At 33.4% G+C, this 20,888-nt stretch overlaps 1 protein-coding gene across 1 annotated transcript in view; it reads right to left on the bottom strand.

Moving 5' to 3' along the window:
• The window catches only part of LOC128854975 (calexcitin-1), a 65,801-nt gene that overhangs the window by 33,300 nt on the left and 11,613 nt on the right, over positions 1 to 20,888 (bottom strand). Inside the window, exon 2 of the mRNA XM_054089506.1 lies at positions 264 to 421. Within this exon, the coding sequence (XP_053945481.1) occupies positions 264 to 321 (58 nt within the window). The 5' untranslated portion in view covers positions 322 to 421. The remainder of the gene's footprint in view (positions 1 to 263; positions 422 to 20,888) is intronic.

Genomic DNA, 20,888 nt, shown 5'->3' with positions numbered 1-20,888 from the left:
ATTATTGAATCATGGACTGAGGGTGGATTTTAAATATATGCCCTCGATATGTACATATAATATTTTTATAAAATCTCTTAAAAATAACTAAAATCTTGTAAGTTTATATGTGTGGGGAAAATTAAAATTTTGCAGTAACATTCAGCTAAATCAGATGTACGGATTTAAAAAAAAACCTTAAAATTTGTACTTAAGCAAAGCTAAATTTTTGCAATAAATTTTGCGGCAACTCTATTTGTAGCTTATCAATTTGGCTTACTCACCAAAGAAAACGTTGAACAGGAAGAGCAATTTCTTCTTACGGAAGTCAGAGATCGACATATTTTTTGTTGCTGTTATTACTGCCTTAAACACAGAAAAAGTAAAAGCGAATGCTGAAGCCCCAAAGGAACTGCTTTACGCGCCAAAAGTTTCTGGAATGCTGAAATTAAATTAAATAGGAAGAAGAGAAAGAAGATTGTTAGAGAAAGGTTTTTAAAAAGTTAAAAAAAGTGAAACATATAAAATTAGAAAACAAGACAAAATAAGAGCAATCTTGCAAACTTGTATTCATTAGGCGAAATGAAATTGTGCAACCATTCTACCCATTCAATGTTGACCTCTAATGGACGTAATGAAAGAGCAAATGTGCAGCGTGTTTGTATGTACATTCATATTTGAAGTTTTGACGGCCATTGTAGTCCAAACTGTAGATAGACGGCCACCTTAGTGCGCCTGTGCTTATGCAGGCTAGCTAATCGAAGGAGCAGAGTGCTATTCCTGATGCAGACATAATACCACGTTTCTATGTATGTATGTATAAATGCAATATTTGCTACGCTCCTGCCAGCTTCAAACCTAGATTATGCTCTAATTAATGGTATAGCTGTTCTTGAATGGCTTGGAATCCACAATATTCGGCTTATGAACCCATAAGCCACGCACAAGCATCCTGGGAGGCGCTAATGGTGGTAAGAAGATAAGTTGAAAATAAGGTTTTGAAAATAGTTTTGTTCGGTTTTTATAATAACTCCAACTCTTTGGCAGTCTATAGCCAATTAAACTATTATTTATAGCGATTTTTCTGTTCCTTGTAAAGAGAAAGCATTTTTATGCATCATCGGCCTAACTCCATTTCTCAAAGATTTAAGACGTTCACTGCTCCACTGAAATTCTTGGAAAATTTCCGCTGGAAGCTATGCTGCATACAAATGTACATAAAGTATATTCGCAGTGTTGTCTCATTTCTAAACGATTGTTATTTGTTGCATTGAATGTCCGTGAAATTGCAGAAATGTGGCGCGAAGGACTAAACAAACCATGAGCGCTTTATTGTAGGAATAAAAAAGTAAACCGTATCCCCTTGTAGCCAAAGCATTTGTAGCAAGCCATTTTACTTATGTTGCCAATATGTTTTCACGGTGTCATGCTTTTGTTGCTAACATGAATTTCGCGCGGCATTCACTTGCAAAAGCGTGTGCATAGAAGAGAGCGTTTGTCTATGCTTAAATATGTATTTAAGTTTATGCATCTCGACTTCATTAGCATGTTGAAAACTTTGCTAAGAGTAACATATTTATATGTATGAGTGAATCTGGCAATTTTTTAGATGCTCTAGAACGAGCGTTTTCTCTTTCACTTTCGCATACCTTCAACTAATGTTTTCCATATAAAAGTGATTGTTAAATTTTTGGCCATGCTGTGGTTGAACAGTGTGTTTTATAAAACATGTTATGCTACAAATCGGAATATTAACAATGAGTTCAAAATTAGGAAATTTCAAAACCCGAAATTAAGAAGGTTAATGTAATGAGGATTTTTAACAAATACTGTGCTCTCCTATCCATATTAAGAATGCTACTAAGTTAGCGTTTCACGTAAAATAACTGTCAAAATCCATACATATTGCCTTACTGTGAAATATGCGTGAAATTTCATATACATCTCATGGCAAAGTAGTATTCAGTTGAGGTCGTTAAAACACCGTGCAAAATATCAGCAACATTTTTTCGCACCTCTTTAAAATTGAGCGAAATCTAGCAGTTTGCTTGCGAGTGACGTGCCTGCGTTCGAACACTCCGAATATAGGTATTGCATTTTTAAGCGAAACGTCTACGCAAAGAGTGTAAAGCAATCTTCTATATATTTTTTTGTATGAATGTATATGTGTGTTAGTTAGTTTAAAAATATTTTTTTTACCAAACTTTGCCAATTGCTTCTGAGGCGACGCTCAAATGTATGTTGCTGGAGAAATTTCGCGGCTCTGAAACTCTTGAGCGTTTTTAGCGAGATGCCTTCAGTGAGCTGTGCTCATATTCTACGGTATATACAAGGTGCCACAAAATTACCCACCTTATCGAAAGATTTATAATTTTTACAAGTGGCGTCGTACATCAATCATGTTTGACACTTGTGAACTAAACAGCTGGAGTATACAAACAGACAAGCAATGATGCACGTAAAGGTCAAATTAAATATTTTTATCATTTAAAATAATATTTCTTTACTTAGTAAAAAATTTATTCAAAAACAAAATTGGATTATTAATTTTGATCGTTTAAAGGCGACACTGTGCTTCAAAACAAGTTCTTTGGCAGTTTTGTGTTTGTGAAGCCAGCTCTGTGTTACATCGTTCCGAAAAGAAGACAGAAAAAAAGAAATTCGATATATCCTTCGGCACCACTACCGCTACAAGATGAAAAGTGGGAGCAGACAGCCAAAAAATCCGTGCAATTTATAGACTCCATGCAGTATCGAATGCCAGATCGAAGGCATAGCGATGATTCCAACGGTGATATCAACTTCGAAGATGAGCCAGGTTCTGGTGAGACAATCGTGATGACTAACATGTGAGCACTTATTTCATTGCCCAGAAATTGTAAAGTTATATATCGCACCCTAAATACAAAAGGGGCACAACTCAAAATTTTCCACACTCGAGCTTGACTTGTTTACAGTAGCACAGAAAACAAACTGTGACATATCACGCTGAAATTTGCCATGTAAGCTTATAACAGTCCTACCAAAAAACAAAAAATTTATTTTTCCCATATGTCATCCGCGGACCGTTTTATTGATAACGTCTCGTTCATATTTGAGCAGAAGTACATTTTGAGTTGTGACCCTTTTGTATTTAGGGTGCGATATGTTAGATAATACTTATTATGTTAATGTGGTCGTCGAATCAAAGCAAAAAAGCGCTAGAATTTGTGAACACCTACAGCCTTTTTGATCTTTTGATCCCCTGAGCGGCATTTTATATGCGCTCAGTTATGTTGGAGGTAGAATTACGATGAGATTTCGGTGATAAGTATCTAATAAAATATCATATGTTTCACAGCTTATATGGTACTATAGTAGATAAAAAACTGTATTCCGTTTAGAGGATGGTCATTCATTACAAGATTTTTAGCAATAAAACTTATAATGGGAAAATTTTAAAACAGTTTGAAACAATCAGTTTACTCTAGTAAACTTCAACATACAATCAGTTTCAAACTGAAATAGAAATATTTAATTAATTTTATTTAGAATTTTATTTAGAAATATTTAATTAATTTTATTTATTTTTCTTAGCACTATTTTAGTCATTCCCTAATCAGATGTGTACTTATATGTAGGTCATGAATGAAAAGCAAAGTAAACCAAAGTTGCAAAATAAAAGGATCAATGAAGATGCAAAATAATTTGTCAATGATTTTTTTACTTCATTTTGTCAAACCTTACTGAACAGAAATGTCAATACAGTTTTCAATTTATAGCTGTCAAATTCTCTTTATCGATATCGATAGTTCTCATCTAACTAAAAAAACACCCGATAGTATTACAGTTTAGTTATTTAGAACATTAAAATGTTTATGGCGGTGCTTCTGATCAATTCTTGCTTTTGCACAGCATCACATTTTAGTATTAAAAATATGAATATGGCTCATGCGTCCAACATAAACTGACATAACTTTGCCTCTGCCGACATATGTAGGGCATGTAGTTAAATTGCTAACTCTGTAATATAGCCTAAAACTCACCTCTAAAAATGCCGACGAAACGGTATTTTTAAGGGGGCAGTTGTTTTGTTTTTAGTTTGGCATTCTCTCTTCCTCTCACCCTCATTCTCATTTCACACTCTTACTGTTTTAACCATCTGCGATGATGCCAGAGGGCATTATTCGTCACCGGAAGTTTACTCAAGAAACGCTAGCGATAGACGCTATTTGGCAGACAAACGCCAGAAGACACTTACGTCTCTGCTGATAGTTATAATTATGGGATGGCAAAGGTTTTGGCTTTGCTTAAATTAAATAGTGTAAACCTCGACAATATACGATTAGGCGTCCTTTGCAGTGTTTGAGAGAAAAATTCTGCTGAAGATTTTCGGACCTTTGCACGTCGGCGAGCATCGTAGGCGATAAGGCCAATAAGCAATATCAGCTTTACGACGTCATAGATATACTCCAGCGAATAAAGATCCAGTAGTTTTAGTAGTATTTATCGTCTGAATGAATACAAACGCTTCGGTTCTGAAAGTATTTGATCCGGTAACAGCTGGTGGTAGCTAAGGAAGAGGAAGGCCTCCTCTGCGAGAGAAAGATCGGATGGAAAAGAACTTGGCTTCAATTGGTATGTTCAATTGGTGCCGGTTAGCACAAGAAAGAAACGACTGGCGCGCTTTGTTATATTTCGCCAAAATCGCTTATCGCGCCAACCAAGAAGAAGAGGAAGCCTCAAAATTCAATGGTGGTGTGTGAGTACACACAACAGCTTCTGCAAGAAAACTTGCTGATTTTTTTACAAGAATAATCCGTAGAATATAGTACATAGTTTGAGAAAGTGGAGCACCGCAGTCGCTTGGATATGTACTTATTTTGTTTAATTTTATGCACCAATACATTTTATACATTGCGCATAGCAACGCGATTTAGTATTTGCCTACTGCGATTTGATCCAGGCACCAAAAAGAAGAAAATCCTGAACAAAAAAATGTCTAAAATAGCGTTTAAAGATATTTGATAAACATTTGGCATGTCTTAAAGAAGTAAGAGCTAAAAAGCAATTAAGATCCTTACGCTGAGCTACAAAATTCATCAAAAGACTTAAAACTCAAAATATTTTCAGCTGATGGCCTTGAGCTAGTGCTGTTCTTTTTTCCTGCTATTTTCTGTATATTCATATACTTAAAATAAAACATGATTCTGATTCAAAATATTTTGTGTGAGAGGAAATATATGTAGTGTAATTATATTTAGATATAAGTGAAAAATTTCAGCACAAATTCATAGCTGAAATGTACAGCAAAAATTGAATTGTTATTTCGCTTACTAGAAGAGGTATGCAGCATGAGAAGTAAACATTTCAAACTCGCGACTTTGAAAAATGATTGCCAAAATAAAATTGCAAATGACAATTTAACGAGACACGCCTCTACTTATCTACGATGGCCGAATATATAAACTTGCACATTCCAAGTTAGTCCAAAATTTGTCGCGTTGCAACAAGCAAGCATGAATTTTCTTCAAGAATGTTGCAAATATGCATAATTTATATGACGAAATGCACCAAATATGTGTTTTTATCATAAATTGATCGCATAAATTCAATTTCGCTTTTCAACCTGACAAGCGTAGCCTCGTGCCTACATCCAGTGTCGCCACGGCCAGCAGTGCTCTTGAATTATAGTAGTTACTTATTTCCTAGCAATTGCCAGTTTATTGTGGCATAAGAGGGAAGCAAGCAGTCGTCGGCATGCAGCACATTCATGTTTATTCATCTTTTATGTTGATTTTGCCGCGCTGCTTCTGACTGTCTTCCACGAGGTGCATCCGCTTTGTGCGCTTTGCGCTGCCCGCCTCTTTTTCTTTTACTACGCTTATGCAAAAATACATATTCGTAAAAATACTTACATATACTTACATATGCACATAAGCACTTGAATACTTCTATAGTAGTCTTCTACTACCGTCGCACTGTGGGACAAGTTACCTTTTATAATTACCTCAATATGATGCTAAATTATGGATGCAAAATTTTGTTCATTTTTTCAGCAATTTGATATTAGTAAACATTAGAAGTTATTTGCAGAGTTTTCTAATAGGGACGAGTCCTTATTGACAATTTGTGATTAAAAATTAAATTGAAATTAAGGAATTTACTATCCGTTGGGCCATTCATGTATCCTAAATTTTTCCGGTTCCTGAAATCTTAGAAAATATTCCAGACTACAACTAAGCATAATTGACACCCATCGCTTATATTTTCTTGAGACTTCCAAGCTTAACATACTAATACATAGAAATTGTATTTATTTTAATTTAATTTTTAATCACAATCCATTTTTGCAGAAAAGTATTTTTTCCTATGTAACTGATCCATATATGTTTGAAATATGTACTAAATTGGATCATAAATGAAATGTTTAAAAATATCTTGCCATCAGCGTCAACGGACGACAAAAAACAAAAATAAATTCTACACTACATATAAGTTTGGAGAAAAAATGATATAACTCTCTTGAGAAGCGTAGGAGAAAATAGTTTCCAAATGCATGAAGATAGTCTATTTCGATATACAAGGTTGCGAAAAATGAATCACACTAAGGAAGATTTAGAATTTTTGAAATTGAACTTATAATTTTTTCAATCATATTTGGAATTTTGAGGTAGACAGCTGGAGTATACAAACAAGCAATGAAGTGTGTAAAGCTCAAAATAAAAGGGTCCAGTACCTCTTTTTTTTTCTTTTATTTAGTAAAAAAGTGAATCAAAAATAAAATTGGATGATTAATTTTGTGCCACCTTTGATTACACCATTTATACTACATAATTGAGTTAGGCTAGATTGAGAAATTAGCAGTCATCCTACAGAGATGCTTTCGAGCCACTGCTGCTACTCAAATTTGCGTACAAGGTGAAGTCTAGCAATTGATTCGAACCGGAAAAAGTTACTCGAACAAACCAAAAATACTGTTACCTACTTTTTTCGGTAAAGTTACATCAATTTCATTTTTCTTTCACATTATAGGGCTCAATCCAGGTATATTCGAACACTTGACCATAGCTGAAAAAAATTATCTCACTCAAAAACTTCTTTGAATTCATTTTTTTTAATTTACCCTATGCGGTACGGAAAGACCCACAAATCGTTCCATACAAATTGATCTGCCCAAACGCTAATGCAAGTGTTCGCAATGTGTCTACCCCAAATGTGTAAACATTACCGTGAATTAAGCATTCATACGCTCTTCAGGTTTCTCATCTTCAGCGACCCCATATCAAATAATCTGTTTAAAATTTTTTGTGGAATATTTTAACCTTCTAATAGCTTTTCTAACGATATTTCATTATACAAAACTAATCATCTTAACTTGTTTACTTAAAAAAATATATTTTGAATGATGGAAATCTTAATTGACCTTTATACGCTCCATAGCTTGCCTGTTTGCGCACTGCAGCTGTCTAGTTCACAAGTGATATGATTGACCTACGACGCCATTTGTAAAAATTATAATTCTTGCAATAGGTTGATTAATTTTGCGCCACCTTGTATCTGCTTTGCAAACAGGTAAAAAAATGCCCATTTAAGTAGTAGTTAGAGGGTTAAAACGAATAATTGTCTCATTCAATTCTACTTTATAAGTATGAGAAGAAAAATTGTATTTGATGTATAAAGATTATTTCGATAGACTTATTGCACTTTCAAATGTCAAAATGTTACATTTTCAGCACCTCTGTGGGAAAAGTACGACCCACTGGCGCAGTATTGTCATCAGCAAAGCTGGTCTGGGAGACGTCCTCTTTCATGATTATTAGTGTTTGTTCGTCTTGAGTAACATTTTTGTCTAATTTTTAGACTGGGTAATTTATAATGAACCATTACAAGTGTAAAAAGAAGTTGGTTTTGTGTATCTAATGCAAGCTGGGACTATTAATGCAAAATATTAACGTATCTCACAACTAATTCGCCTTCGATATCATTGCTACGTTTAATTTAGTCTTTAAATAGCTGAAGTAGTGGTAGATGTGTAACACATAGGGAAATGGTGGGCTGGTGGTGGAATACTATCCAGTAGCGTGGTACCCACTGTTAAGCATGGAACAAAATGTTCATTTGCGATGGTCGCATGGAAAGTCAAAAGCACATAAATGTATAAGAAACGGAACCTTTGCCTTCGCTAACGCGCAATTTCGGCGACACTAATTTAGGTAGAGTTCAATTCCAAGAAGATAATGCTCCTTGTCACAAATCAGCGACTAGGATGAGTTGGTCTACAGACAATAGTATTGTTTTGTTAGATTGGCCAGCACAGTATCCAGTTCTAGTCCCCATAAGTATGTGGATTATGTGAAAACGTAAGATAAAGGAACACTTCATAGCATCTCAAACAGCTGTGAAAAATACTTTACTTCACAAGTGGAGTGCCATAAGTACAGCCGAATGTGCAAAGAGTGTACGCAGCATGCTCCAGAGAATTGCTGTTGCTATCAAAGCTAAGGAGGGAAGTGCTAAATATTAATGAGATCATCACTAATTCCTTTTATTTGTACTGATTTATTAATAAAAGATCATTGCTTTAGTTTGTGAAATGAAAAATTCTGTAATTCATGTGATGCCTACTACCTTTGGCTAAGGCTCTATTGCTACTGGTTGAGTGGTGTATAGTAGTAAATATGGCTTAATTACACTTCAGCACTTTAGCGACTAGTCAAATGAATGCTAGTTTTATGAAACACCAACTAGTATAGAGATTAACATTTTATAGTTTTAAAAATTTCATCACGTTTGTCAGCTTAGTTTTCGAATTATGACTAGTGTACGGTGCTACCATTTTATTTTAGAAAATAATACCAATTACATAGTGCATATGAACTATATATGTAAGTTTCTATCTGAAATTCTCACTTTATGCTTCACTTTGTGTTTTGCAAGCTTCTGTGTTCTCTCTAGACTTTATTTTGCTTTTGATTTTTAGTCAGCGCTGCATGTGCAGTGTTATGTGCATATGTGCATGTATATAGACACAAATATATATACATTTATATATATATATATGCATTGTATATGAGTATATAAGTATAGGAGTAGGTGAAAGTGCATGCAAACGTAATGTTGAGTAAAAAATTGTGTTTTTTGTTTTTGTATGTACAGAAAGAGAGCTCCCGTCAGCTTCTGTTAGTTTTATTTGCTGCTTTTTGCTTCCAAAAGCGTTCTTTGTTAAATGTTGCAGCTCAAATTGTCTAACAAATCTTCTCAGACTATTTCTTCGGTTTGTAGCAGTTTTTTTAACACATGCGGGCAATCTTGTCGCGGAAATTGCACTTAATATGTAATCAACAAGGTGCCGTGCAAGGATGTCAAATATTGTCTCTTATGTAGAATAATACACAAAAACAAGGGATTTTAGAAAGATGCAAAAACTGCAGATATTAAAAAAAATTAAAAAATTAAAAAAAAAAATCTTTGTATAGAGGTGTGGCCAAGGTGAATCTATAAAAAGTGATATCGCTAAATCAGCTGATTTATTTTTTTTCTTTCGTCATGTCCATGTGGCTGTCAGCCCACAGTGACACAAGGCGAATTCATTCTTTGTTTTCTACTTTGCCTATACTTTTTTTTGACAATCAAACGTACAAAATATTGTTGTTGGCCTAGTGACACCACCATTAATGAATGTGCCTTGGGTGTGGTAAATATTTTTTTATTTTTTAGTTTATAATGATTGATGAGCTTTGAGAATTATTTTCTAGCAAAATTTATCTATTCATGATAATTATTTATCATCAGCTTCCAAATATTTTTAAATTTTGTTGCATGTGGTCCATGGCCGTTGTTAAAGAGAAACTGCAAAATTTCTTCCTTAAACAAGCGCAAAGCAGATGGAGTTAAATCTTATCGTGTGTTATCTCAAAAACACTTTGTCTCAGTACGAGGAGAAGCAGGACACTCAAAGTGTCAAGGATCCCCCGCCATTTAATTTCCATAGCGGTGGCCACCGGTCACTGGGTGATCGGAACTCATGTGGAGAAGCTCGGACTTCCGTACAACTCCCATTGCAGAAGTTGTGGAGATCCGGCAGGGAAAGATACCGTTGCACACTTTCATTGCAAATACACGGGTCTAGCGGATAGGCGCTTGAGTTTCTTAGTGCGCCTTCAGGGATAGCCTGATGCAGTTCTCGAGCCGAGATCCCGTTTCTCTCCTCCACTACATCAACAGCACTAGATGGCTATAGATGGTTTTTCTTCTTTTAAGTTGTGACATTTTTCACAGGTAGCGGTCTGCATTATGGTATCATAACGGCACTCTAGTATTACTTGTAGTGTACCCGTGGTACTCTTGCCATCTAACCTACCTACCTACCGCACATTAGGGCGGTTTAAATTTTTCTCTACTTTATTTCGGCGACTGAAGTATTCGACTGGCACTTCTGAATAAAATAAATAAATAAATGGAGGCATTGCTCTTAAATTTAATTCGAGCTTCCTTATTTTTAATTTTAGTTATTAATCCTCAATCAAAAAATATGTAAAAACAAAACGAAAAATGGATTGGAGATTAATAACTAAATCTTGCAGCAGGTTTTTGTTAGCAAATAGGTTTTGTTTTTTTAATAGTTTGAGTATAAATACATGTTTTTCTTCTTATTCAAATGTTAGAAAAATCATGTTTCTTCATTTAAAAAAAGCTAAACTGAGTATCTTTACTCTTTAGGGAAGCAGTTTGCGTGAAATAAATATTCTAAATTTAATGTCTGGTACACAAAACCATAAACATAAATACATTTTCTTCCAAAATAATCTCCAAGGGGGGAAAAATTCTCTGATATTAATAAAAACACAAAACTAAAAAAAAAAATTTTTGAATTACGCTTCCCTGGACTGTTTTGTTCAGAATTGTCAGTACAATTATAGTCGGTTATATTTTTTAAGCCCTAATGCACAAGTTTGGCTAAAAGTTATTTAAACTACATATGTGTTTTGTAAACCTTAACTCAATGTCCGAAGTTATTGTATATTGTTCACATGAACTCATGCTTTTTGCGTCAAAGAACAGCCTAGGGCCAGTTTTGAGTAGCAATAAATTGCAGATTCATTTTTCGCGTACCTGAGAATACCCATGAAGAGCTTTTGAGGGTAAAAGTACATATTTGCATTTTAAACAATTTAATTTGGCTAAATATTCCACCACGACTGGAAACTCAAAAAACAATTGCTTAAAATTCCCACCCTGAAAGGTCAGAATTTACCTTTTTATTTATTACCCAGAATGTCAGTAAAAGTGGTTTCATCAAATCCCCAGCTGATTGCCTAACAGTGTTATGAGTGATCAAGGTCTATCTTTGTATTCCATTAAAAGTATTGAGCCTCATTTACCACACAGTTTATCAATCAAAATTCTATGTTTATATGTATATAAGTTTATATAAGTACAATTGGCACTTACACCCGTTTCAGGCGACTGAGCGAGCGTTTCCTAGAAGATGGATGATTTGTCATACCGATAATTCAAATACTCAACTATCGGCTTAAATAAGTGCATTATCAGCCTTAAAAATATTGGATTGGTCGGCTATTCGGTAAGTCTAATTAATAGACAATCAATTTTTATCCCTTCTTCACGCAGATCAAAAATAAAATAGCTTTCAATGCCTGAAGAACTGACCGATGCGTGAAATCACATCCGTTGAAATAAACTCAATCAGAAGGCAAGAAGTGCTTCGAAAATTGGTTTGAATGCCTGCAAAAGTCTATTAACATGCATGGAAAATACTTTGAGAACCCATAAAGTTATTAAAGTCTATTTTAGAATATATAGCTTGACTTGTGTCAACGATAGATAGCAAGCCTAGGTAATGTGCAACCGATGGAGAAACACCGAACAGGAGAGACCGATGAAATTCACTCTTTTCTTTTAGTTTATTTGCCATTATTGAATTAAATATCTGAGTAATTATATATCTTTAAAGTAGACGGTGGTTTTATTTAACTCGATACGTAACACTTGTCTACCTTAGATTTTATCTAACAATCCTCGTGCAATATAATTTCAGTAATATTTGCAAGGTGGCTCAAAATTAATCATTCTAATTTTTTTTTTGTTTTTGAATAACTTTTTATAAATAAAATAAATAATTTCGCATAATGGAAATCTTCAGTTTGACCTTTACGCGCTCCGTTACTTTTCTGTTTATATACTGCAGCTCTCTATTTCACTAGCGTCCAATTTGATTTGACATACGACGCCATTTGCAATATTATACATCTTCCGCTTGGGTGACTAATTTTGAGCCCCCTTCTATAATCTTATGATTTATATTTGTGACTAGAAAACCAAATGCGACCTACATTTGAAAATTGAGCCTAATAATCTGGGTTGGTAGAATCAGAATTTTTGAAGTGAAACTTCTTAGGCATCGATGGACGAGCGAGAATGGATAGTAAAATTTTAAGGCCATACAACGTTTTGGGCATTTTCATTCCGCGAGAGAGAAAAAAGATATAACGTAGAGACGTAGAGGAAAAGGAGAGAGAGCGCTATACCTTATATATATCTTAGATACACTTTAGGCTATTTTTCCTGAGTTTTTCCTTGTGGTTTCTAATTTCTAGAGAGAAATAACACTGCGTACTTTTGGCGCTTATTTGTTGGTGCAAACTTGTGGGAAATATATTTTTGGTGCCTACTTTTTGGCGTTATATTCCCTGGGTGTCTAGCGCTTGTGCGTACTATAAAGTGCTATCCATTCCGGCGTCGGATTTATTGGTATTGCCTTGCGGTAATTTGTGTCATTGCTGCGGTCCTGGAATCGCTGCGTTTGTGCGGGTGATAAATGCTCGGAGTAATGCACGTTGTTGCCACGGTTTGTGACCGATCGACCCTTCCCCGTTTTTTGTAAATTTTTGCAGAGAATACTGCAAATGTTGTGAATTTATTTTATTATTCTCTCTCTCTCTCTCTCTCTCTCTCTCTATCTCTCTCTCATTCTCTCAAGGGTCTCTCCCTTTTTTTATTTTTATTTAACAATTCATTTTTCACTTCACACAAAAGCACAAGAAATTTAATTTATTAAGGCATTTTCAACAACAACAAAAATATACAAAAAAAATTGTATAATTCCTAACAGCATAAATACCAGCGCAGCAGTTAGCATTAAATACCAAACACACTTCGGTGTCATTAAAGTATTTTTCTGATCGCTTTATGCATTCATAAAAAAAAATTCTTTTATTATTTTTTATGGCTACTCAATACTCGTATATGAGCACAAATAAAAAGTCAACTAACAAAACTCGCGATATCGAATGCCCACAGGAGCCTTTAATTTCATTGACTTTCAGCTTGGAATAGGTGGTACACGCATTTAATTGGCAAAAATAAAATTTAATTTTTGTTTAAAAATTTTCCGCGTTCTTTATATAATTTGAGTAAATTCCAGCAGGGGGATACAAAATTTAAATTCGAATAAGCCCGATATATTTTTTTGTTTCGCCACACAGCTTGCAGCTTTGGCAACGATTACTGAAATTCATAATCTCACTGTAATACACAAATACATACGTACATATGCACCAATTAATATTTGCGGGTATTTACATAAGAATGGCGAATGTCACATATTACAATAATTTACTGATTATCTACTTAATTAAATTTATAATTACAGGTGAACTGCGAAGCAATGCAAAAACAAATTATTCTCTCGTTTGTGTATGAAATGACAACCTTTGCTTTTGTCCTTACAATGTTGGGTACATATAAGGAGAGAGGTTAATTCCACCCGAAAATTTGGTGGTATATTTAAAAAGCAAAAACGCACACAAGCCCACCAAATAGCCAAATATACAAATTTCGGACGCGTTTCTATTAAATTCTGTATATGAATGCACAGGAAAGGTTTTTCTGGTATCCTTAAAAATAATATTTTATCGCTTCCTTTACCCACTTCTAAACACCAAAGAGGTGTGAAAAATAAATTGCACATAAATGATATAAATATTTTACAGCTATTAATTGCTGTGGTCAATTTCTTTCATCATTACTGGCCATTTTAGGTAATTACTATGCACGTTAGGATCAATTTAACAGTTTAATATTTGACTTTTTTCAAAAATTATTAGCAAAGTATGCCATAAATGAGTTCATTATGCGGAATACGGCCATTAATTTGTTGTTTAAATGCAAATAATATTACAGGCATTAAACGCACCACAGAGTAGGGTATGTCGATAAGTCAATATTTTTTTGTTTGTTTTTGTTTTTGTTCTTTTATTTCACATAATTAGTTCTAAGACCCATTATTTCTCGTTTAGTAATATTTAATTTAATCGTTATTCATGAACGAGTGCCAAATGGTGGAAGGGTGGCCTACCAATCAGAGAGGCCAAAAATCACTACAATCTCTTACTTTATTTATTGTACTTGAAAACTTTGCTATTGAAGACCTTTTATGCGCACTTCCTTGAACTTTTTATACCCCATATCAGAATTAGTATGTTTCACACCAGCTAAGTGAGTGCGAGGGACAGAAAATATACAGAAAATCTGTTCTAACGTTTCATCGTTACAATCGCTTTTGCGTATATTGGCCCTGTAATACCAATTGCGAGTTCATAGATCCATTCTGCTTAAATGAAAATAGTTCATTTTACACTTCCTTTGTTGGGAATATAAACCTTTTGTTCTCTCTTTGGACTGGAAATTATATGAAGTATCTGTTAAACTTTTAACATTACAATTTTTTATGAGCCCTCTTAAGTTTGTGTTAGGTAAGCCCACAGAAAGAATCCGAATCATAAAATAGTGATATAACACCTAATTATGGGAACTAAGCGGTCAGCTTGTTAATTGTCAACATTGCCTTTAAATGCTAGATACGGTATAGATACAGGTATGTAGATGCACTTCAAAATTATTCATTTTAAAACTTGTTGGATAGCTGTTTACTAGTTTCGATTTTTGATTTGATTTGACACAAACCAGCTTCAGTTCTCCTATCTTCAAACTTTCGATCTATTTGCACACCAAAGCTCCGAACTATGGTTTTTTTTATCGAGATATCCTGCCTTCTATCTCGATCAGCAATAAATTGCACAATTGATCGTGGTCATTGAAGAATATTTCGAGTTCTCAACAACACTAACACCATATTCAGACATGTTTTCTAATTGCGCAATTAAGAATATTTTTTTATGAAAATATAGTTCATTCTCCTATAAAAACCATATAAGTCCAAGTTTCAAGCTTAGTGCAAAATTCAAAGAATTTTCTTCGCTTTGCACTCAGATCGCTTATTTCGGTTGATACGATTCCTTCGAATGAAGTGCAAGATGAATTTTAATAATTTCATGTGTCTTAAAAATAAAAAAATAATTTAAAATCGCTCAGCCCAATCCAGCTCTATCTTAAGTTTAATAAGGGAACTGGGCTTGGATGAATTAGAGGGCACAAAAGACTATGAGGTCGAAGTGAACGCCTCAAATTTTATTCATTCATTCCTTCAAATTTGAAGTCTTTACAAAATAGAGGGAGTATTCCTTCACTCTGATTTTTCTTTTATTTTAACAAAGGTTTAATTGAATATCCTCTTTTTTTACAAAGAACTTGTAGAGTAATGATTTATTCTTTCTGGATTTACTCCTGGATTCTTCCTTTTGAGTTTTCATCCTCTAAGCAAATTTTCAAATTGTTACTGAATGAACTATATAGATAAGCATGGAATACTATCGTTAAGTATTTTTATTGTAGTCTGTAAGAAATTATGTATTTATAAATTTACTAAAAACAAATAATTAAATAAATAAATAAAAACCTGAACAAATTCTCATCAAAATTTCGTACTTTTTAATCAGACATTTTTGAATAATAACAGCATAATAAAGTGCAAGTTTCAAGTGGTTAAAAAGTCGCGTTGATTTTTGACAATTTTTTCTTTTAACGGTGTTGAGTGTTTTCTGCGATATAAAAAATGTGGAGCGTGCTTAAATGGAGAAAAGGCACAAAATCGGGAGCAAAAAATACAAAAATAAAAATTTAAATAATTCAGAAATCAACGCGAGAAATCAAGATGAGCTTAATCCAACAAAAGTTGTTCGAGGCGGAAGAAGTACTCAAAGCGTCTCAAAGATGTGGCCATGCCAACTTAAAACACTCTTTCTTCATAGTGGATGCTGTTGGAATTAAATTACTCAAACTAACCTTAATTTTATGTTTTTCTTTTTTAAGAATATTCATTGCATTACTATTTGAAAAGAAAACTGTTTTTTACCCCTTTGATGTTTCAAAAGAAAAATTGACTTTTTGTCACTTTGTTATTTTCCATTCGCGGTAGATGTTATACAAGTTACTTATTGTCGATTTTCGATTCCATGGAGCAAATAAAGAACATATTTCCTACAATTTTTTACGTTACAGATTTATATTCGAACGCACATTAGTCTAACAACCAAATTGCCATGCAGAGTCATGCTTGATAACAGTCATTTTGCATAGTCTCTGCCAAATACGGCAAAACGCCACTTTCCTCCAATGAAATGTATAAGTAATGAGTAATGAATAATCAAACGTATACGATATTATGTACAGAATACAGGTAAATAATTTGTTCTACTTTATACTTGAATGTACATCGTTCGCAAAATATATACTGTCAGCATCAAAATAAAGTGTCCACCACTTTTTTACACAATTACACTTTTATTTTGTAATTTCAATTATTTTTGTGTTTTTTTTATAAAACTATAGTTCATGCTACAACAAGAATCATATAAAGCAAAGTTTCGAACTTTGTATAAAATTTGAAAAATTCAGCAAATTTTCATCAAAACTTCAAACTTTCTACTACGAATTAAAACAAAAAAACATGTATGCAATTTTATAGGCCATTGAAATTTGGTATAATAAAGTGCAAGTGTCGAGTGGTTCAAAAATCACGCTGATTTTTGACAATTTTTTTGCTGACGGTGTGGGGCGTTTTCTGCCATATTAAATATGTGGAGTAGGCGTTAAATAGAGAAAATGCATAAGACCGCATCCGAAAACAATTCTCAAAAATCAGTGTTACTTTTGATCTTCTTGAAACTTGCACTTTATTTTACCAAAACTCAATGATCTATGAAATTTTTCTAGGAAGTCTGAGTAAAGAGTTTCAAATTTTATTTAAAGTTTGCCAAATTTTATACAAAACTACATTTTTATAAAAAAACGACAAAAATTTCACAGTAAATAAATAAATGGGCAAAACTTATCAACACATGGTGTAGACTTTATTTTGGCGCTAACTGTACATATGTTTGAGGAAAAATGCTGCCAACTTTTAGAGGTTCTTCTTTATTGGAACTTTCTACAAAAATAAGAAATTGCAGAGAAATAAAAGGAAATGCAGCGCATCCACCTCCATTCGACGAGAACACAATTATGCGAATGCTGCTATGCTTCTCAAATAAATAAATCAAAAGCAAACGTCGAACAAGCTATTGAGTCAGTCAGCCAGCTGGCGAGCGAGCAAATCCACATGCGACAAGCTCAGAAACGCGCTCACATACTCGATTAGCCTTCACTCCTTTTTATTACCAGAAAGGACGCTACTAAGTGGATTTATTGTAAGCTTTTAACACTCGCCAAACATCTTCGAAAACTGCAACCAGAAAAATTTACGAGTGCAACGGCGTGTGCTGCAGTCACTGGTGTTGCAGTAACAAATTCAATAGCAAATAATCAACGCTGGCAATTGCTTGCAAGAATGTATAGTATGCACTTGTATACTGCCTTCTGAATTGCATGGCAATTTGTTTGCGTTCACATTGAGTGGATTGTGCATTTGTCACCGTAGCACTAAAAATTCCACCAATAGCAGCGATCTTCTTGACTTTTCTCAATGGTCATGCAACGTTGCCGAATGTCAAGTGTTTGCTGTTTTTATAGACGGCACCTTGCTGCAGCACATGCTACTACTAAGCGATTGCATCCTTAAGTAGAATATTTCCATAATAGGAGTGCGACAATTGCGGATAAGCATACGCATGTGTATGTATGTAAATACATACAAACATATGTGCACCCAGTCGGACAGAAGAGCACTTAAAAGTAGTGACACATTATGAGATTCTGTTGGAATGCCTAATAAAAAAGTTGAATGTCAATGAACAGATCCACGGGAAAGTGAAGACGAATACTTCAAATGCAAATTTTAATGCAGTCATTGTTTTAGTTTTAAATTTAAGGGGTCACAGTGATCCAGTAGTGGCGAAAATTAACATATTTTAGGAATTTTTTTAGGAGGAAATTAAAATAATTAAAATTTCTGAACTGAATAAATAATTTTTCCTTTTCAAAACGCAGTACGGGAAAAAATCTATAGCATCTTAACATTTTGGCAAGTTTTGACTATTTACATATTAATTTTTAATTAATTTTTTTTTATAAAGCACAGTTCTTTCTATAACAAAGGCCACATTAATACCAATTACAAAATTTATACAAGAATTTTTTAGAATTCTATAAATTCTGTGAAAATTTGACAAATTTTCAAACTTTTTCATTTTGGTTATGCATTTTTACAATCAATTAAATTTGAGAATAATAAAGTGCATTTGAAGTGGCTAAAATTCTCGTTTATATTAGATAATTTGTTTTGTCCTGTGGGTGCTGCATTTGCTACATGGAGACAATCCGCAATAACGCCAAGGAGAGCAATTATAAGAAATCAACCTGATTTTTAGCAACTTAATTAGACTAAAATTTAACAAGTTACAAAACTGCTTACCAAAAGTTTTTCTTGAAATACTAATTAAAAACCATGATTCATTCTAATTTTTGTATAAAATTTAAATTTTTTATTTATGTGAGTTTGTTAGGCAACAATTAACACTTAAAAAAAAAATTGTCCAAACTGTTCAAAATTTTGACCTATTTTTGCTAATGTTATTATAAAAAGTATTATGTATGAGAAATAATTTAATAAACAAAGTATATGAAACAATTTAATAAATAATTAAATAATAATAAGAATACTTTAAATATAAATGAGAATGGTGAATTTAAAGCAATTTTGCGATATTGTTTTGTTTGCAGGGTGGACGGTGGGGCCATCTACACCTGAATTTAAACTTTTTGTTTATTTAAACTTACTCATACATATAAACGGCCACAAAAATTGCCTGGTAATAAGAAGTCCGCTGATAAAATATGTTCTGCTTCCGAGATAGCAGAACTCATTTACTACTTCTTCGAAGAGTTCTACTTAGTAAATAAATGAATTCTGCTTTCTCGGAAGCGTCATCAGCAAATATTGCGCCTCAGCAGCCGACATTTGCAGTCGAATGTCAAAGAATCGTGCTTGGTCTTTTGAACAAAGTTTGGAGATCAGCACAAATATTCAAGTGAGCAAAATTGAGGATCTTTCAATCTAATGCAAAGTCTATTGTTCTGTGGGGGTGTGACACATGCAACACAACAGCGGGAGGCGACTATTAGAAGCAAAAGCGCTACAAGTAGATAGCACTTGGCGGAAATTCTTAGCTTTAAATAAATCTAATTTTTACTTGTTTATTGAGACCCTTTGCTCCAGCTAGGAACTACGGAAAACTATAACTATAAAATGGCATGCCACATGTCATTAAAAATGCGGTTGATTCACTCATATTTGAACTTTTTTCTCCAAATATCGTCTCGATTGAACTGCATTCAAAAAGCTTTAACTAGGAAGATGGGAATCCACTGCCTTGAATTCCAATGTAAGACAAAAGCCAGCTAAGGAATAATAATCACCAGAGCAAATCAGCATATCCTCTTAAAACTTATTTTAGGCGCTTAAAATATGCCATTAAAATCTAAATATATGCCTAAAAAATTTTCATAAGCTATTCATTTATTTCTTATTCAATTTTAAAATTTTATGAAAATATAGTTCACTTCCCTACAAAATTCATTTAAATCCAAGTTTTAAAATTTTGTGCGAGTTTCTAAAAATTCAGAAAATTTTGAAAAATATCAAATATGCAGGATTATAATGCATTAAATTTTGAAACAATAAAGTGCAAGTTTGAAGCAGCTCAAAAACTGCATTGATTTTTGACAATTGTTTTTCTGACAGTCGAAAAATGTAGGCTGTTTCTGGCGCAGAATGAGTTTATATACATAAATACGCCGTGAATGTGCATTTTTATATGCTTTGCATTTTTAACACAGTGCAAAAATATTCATTTATTGCAAAGTATGCTCTGAAAATATAGCTTAAATTTAAAATTTTTTTCTTGTTGCTTGTACACGTGCGCCTATGCCTCCCCAAGGAGTTAAAGGAAAACATATTCATATATATGCGTAGCAAAAAACATATTGGAACGTATTTTGGGTTGGCCTGAAATCACAGAGTGCCATCTCAGATAAAATAATAACTTGGAAATTTGTGAAGTAGTATTTTTAAAGGATCGTAGGAATAAAAATATTGAAGATGAGCGAAATTATATCGAATAAAAAAAATTATAATATTTGAAATAAATGATTACGCGTTCTGAGGGCATGCTTAATTTATTATTATTGAAAGTTCCCCAAAGTGTATATAAAAAACAAAATGTATACATAAAAAGAAGATGAAGATGAAGAAAAAAACATGAGATTACAATCCCAAAAATAAACACAAGCCGCTTACTGAATTTCACGAGCAAATCAATAATTCACTGTATTTACATATATTACATACATATTTAAATCATCAAGATCAAAGAACCTGTATTACAAAGTACAAACTGAGTTCGCTTGCCAAACTGGTAATTTTAAATGGTGAGTTCTTCGAATTATTTATGAAAGTACATATAGTACATGTATATACGATTTAATTTCAAAAGTAATGCCCCAAATTCATCCTTTGCTTTGTCCAAGCTAAGCCTGAAGACTATCATTGCCATAGTACAATAAAATATTTA

This window comes from Anastrepha ludens, chromosome 2 (assembly GCF_028408465.1).
Source record: "Anastrepha ludens isolate Willacy chromosome 2, idAnaLude1.1, whole genome shotgun sequence".
Taxonomy (NCBI): domain Eukaryota; kingdom Metazoa; phylum Arthropoda; class Insecta; order Diptera; family Tephritidae; genus Anastrepha; species Anastrepha ludens.
This window is presented reverse-complemented; position numbering and strand designations above follow the sequence as displayed.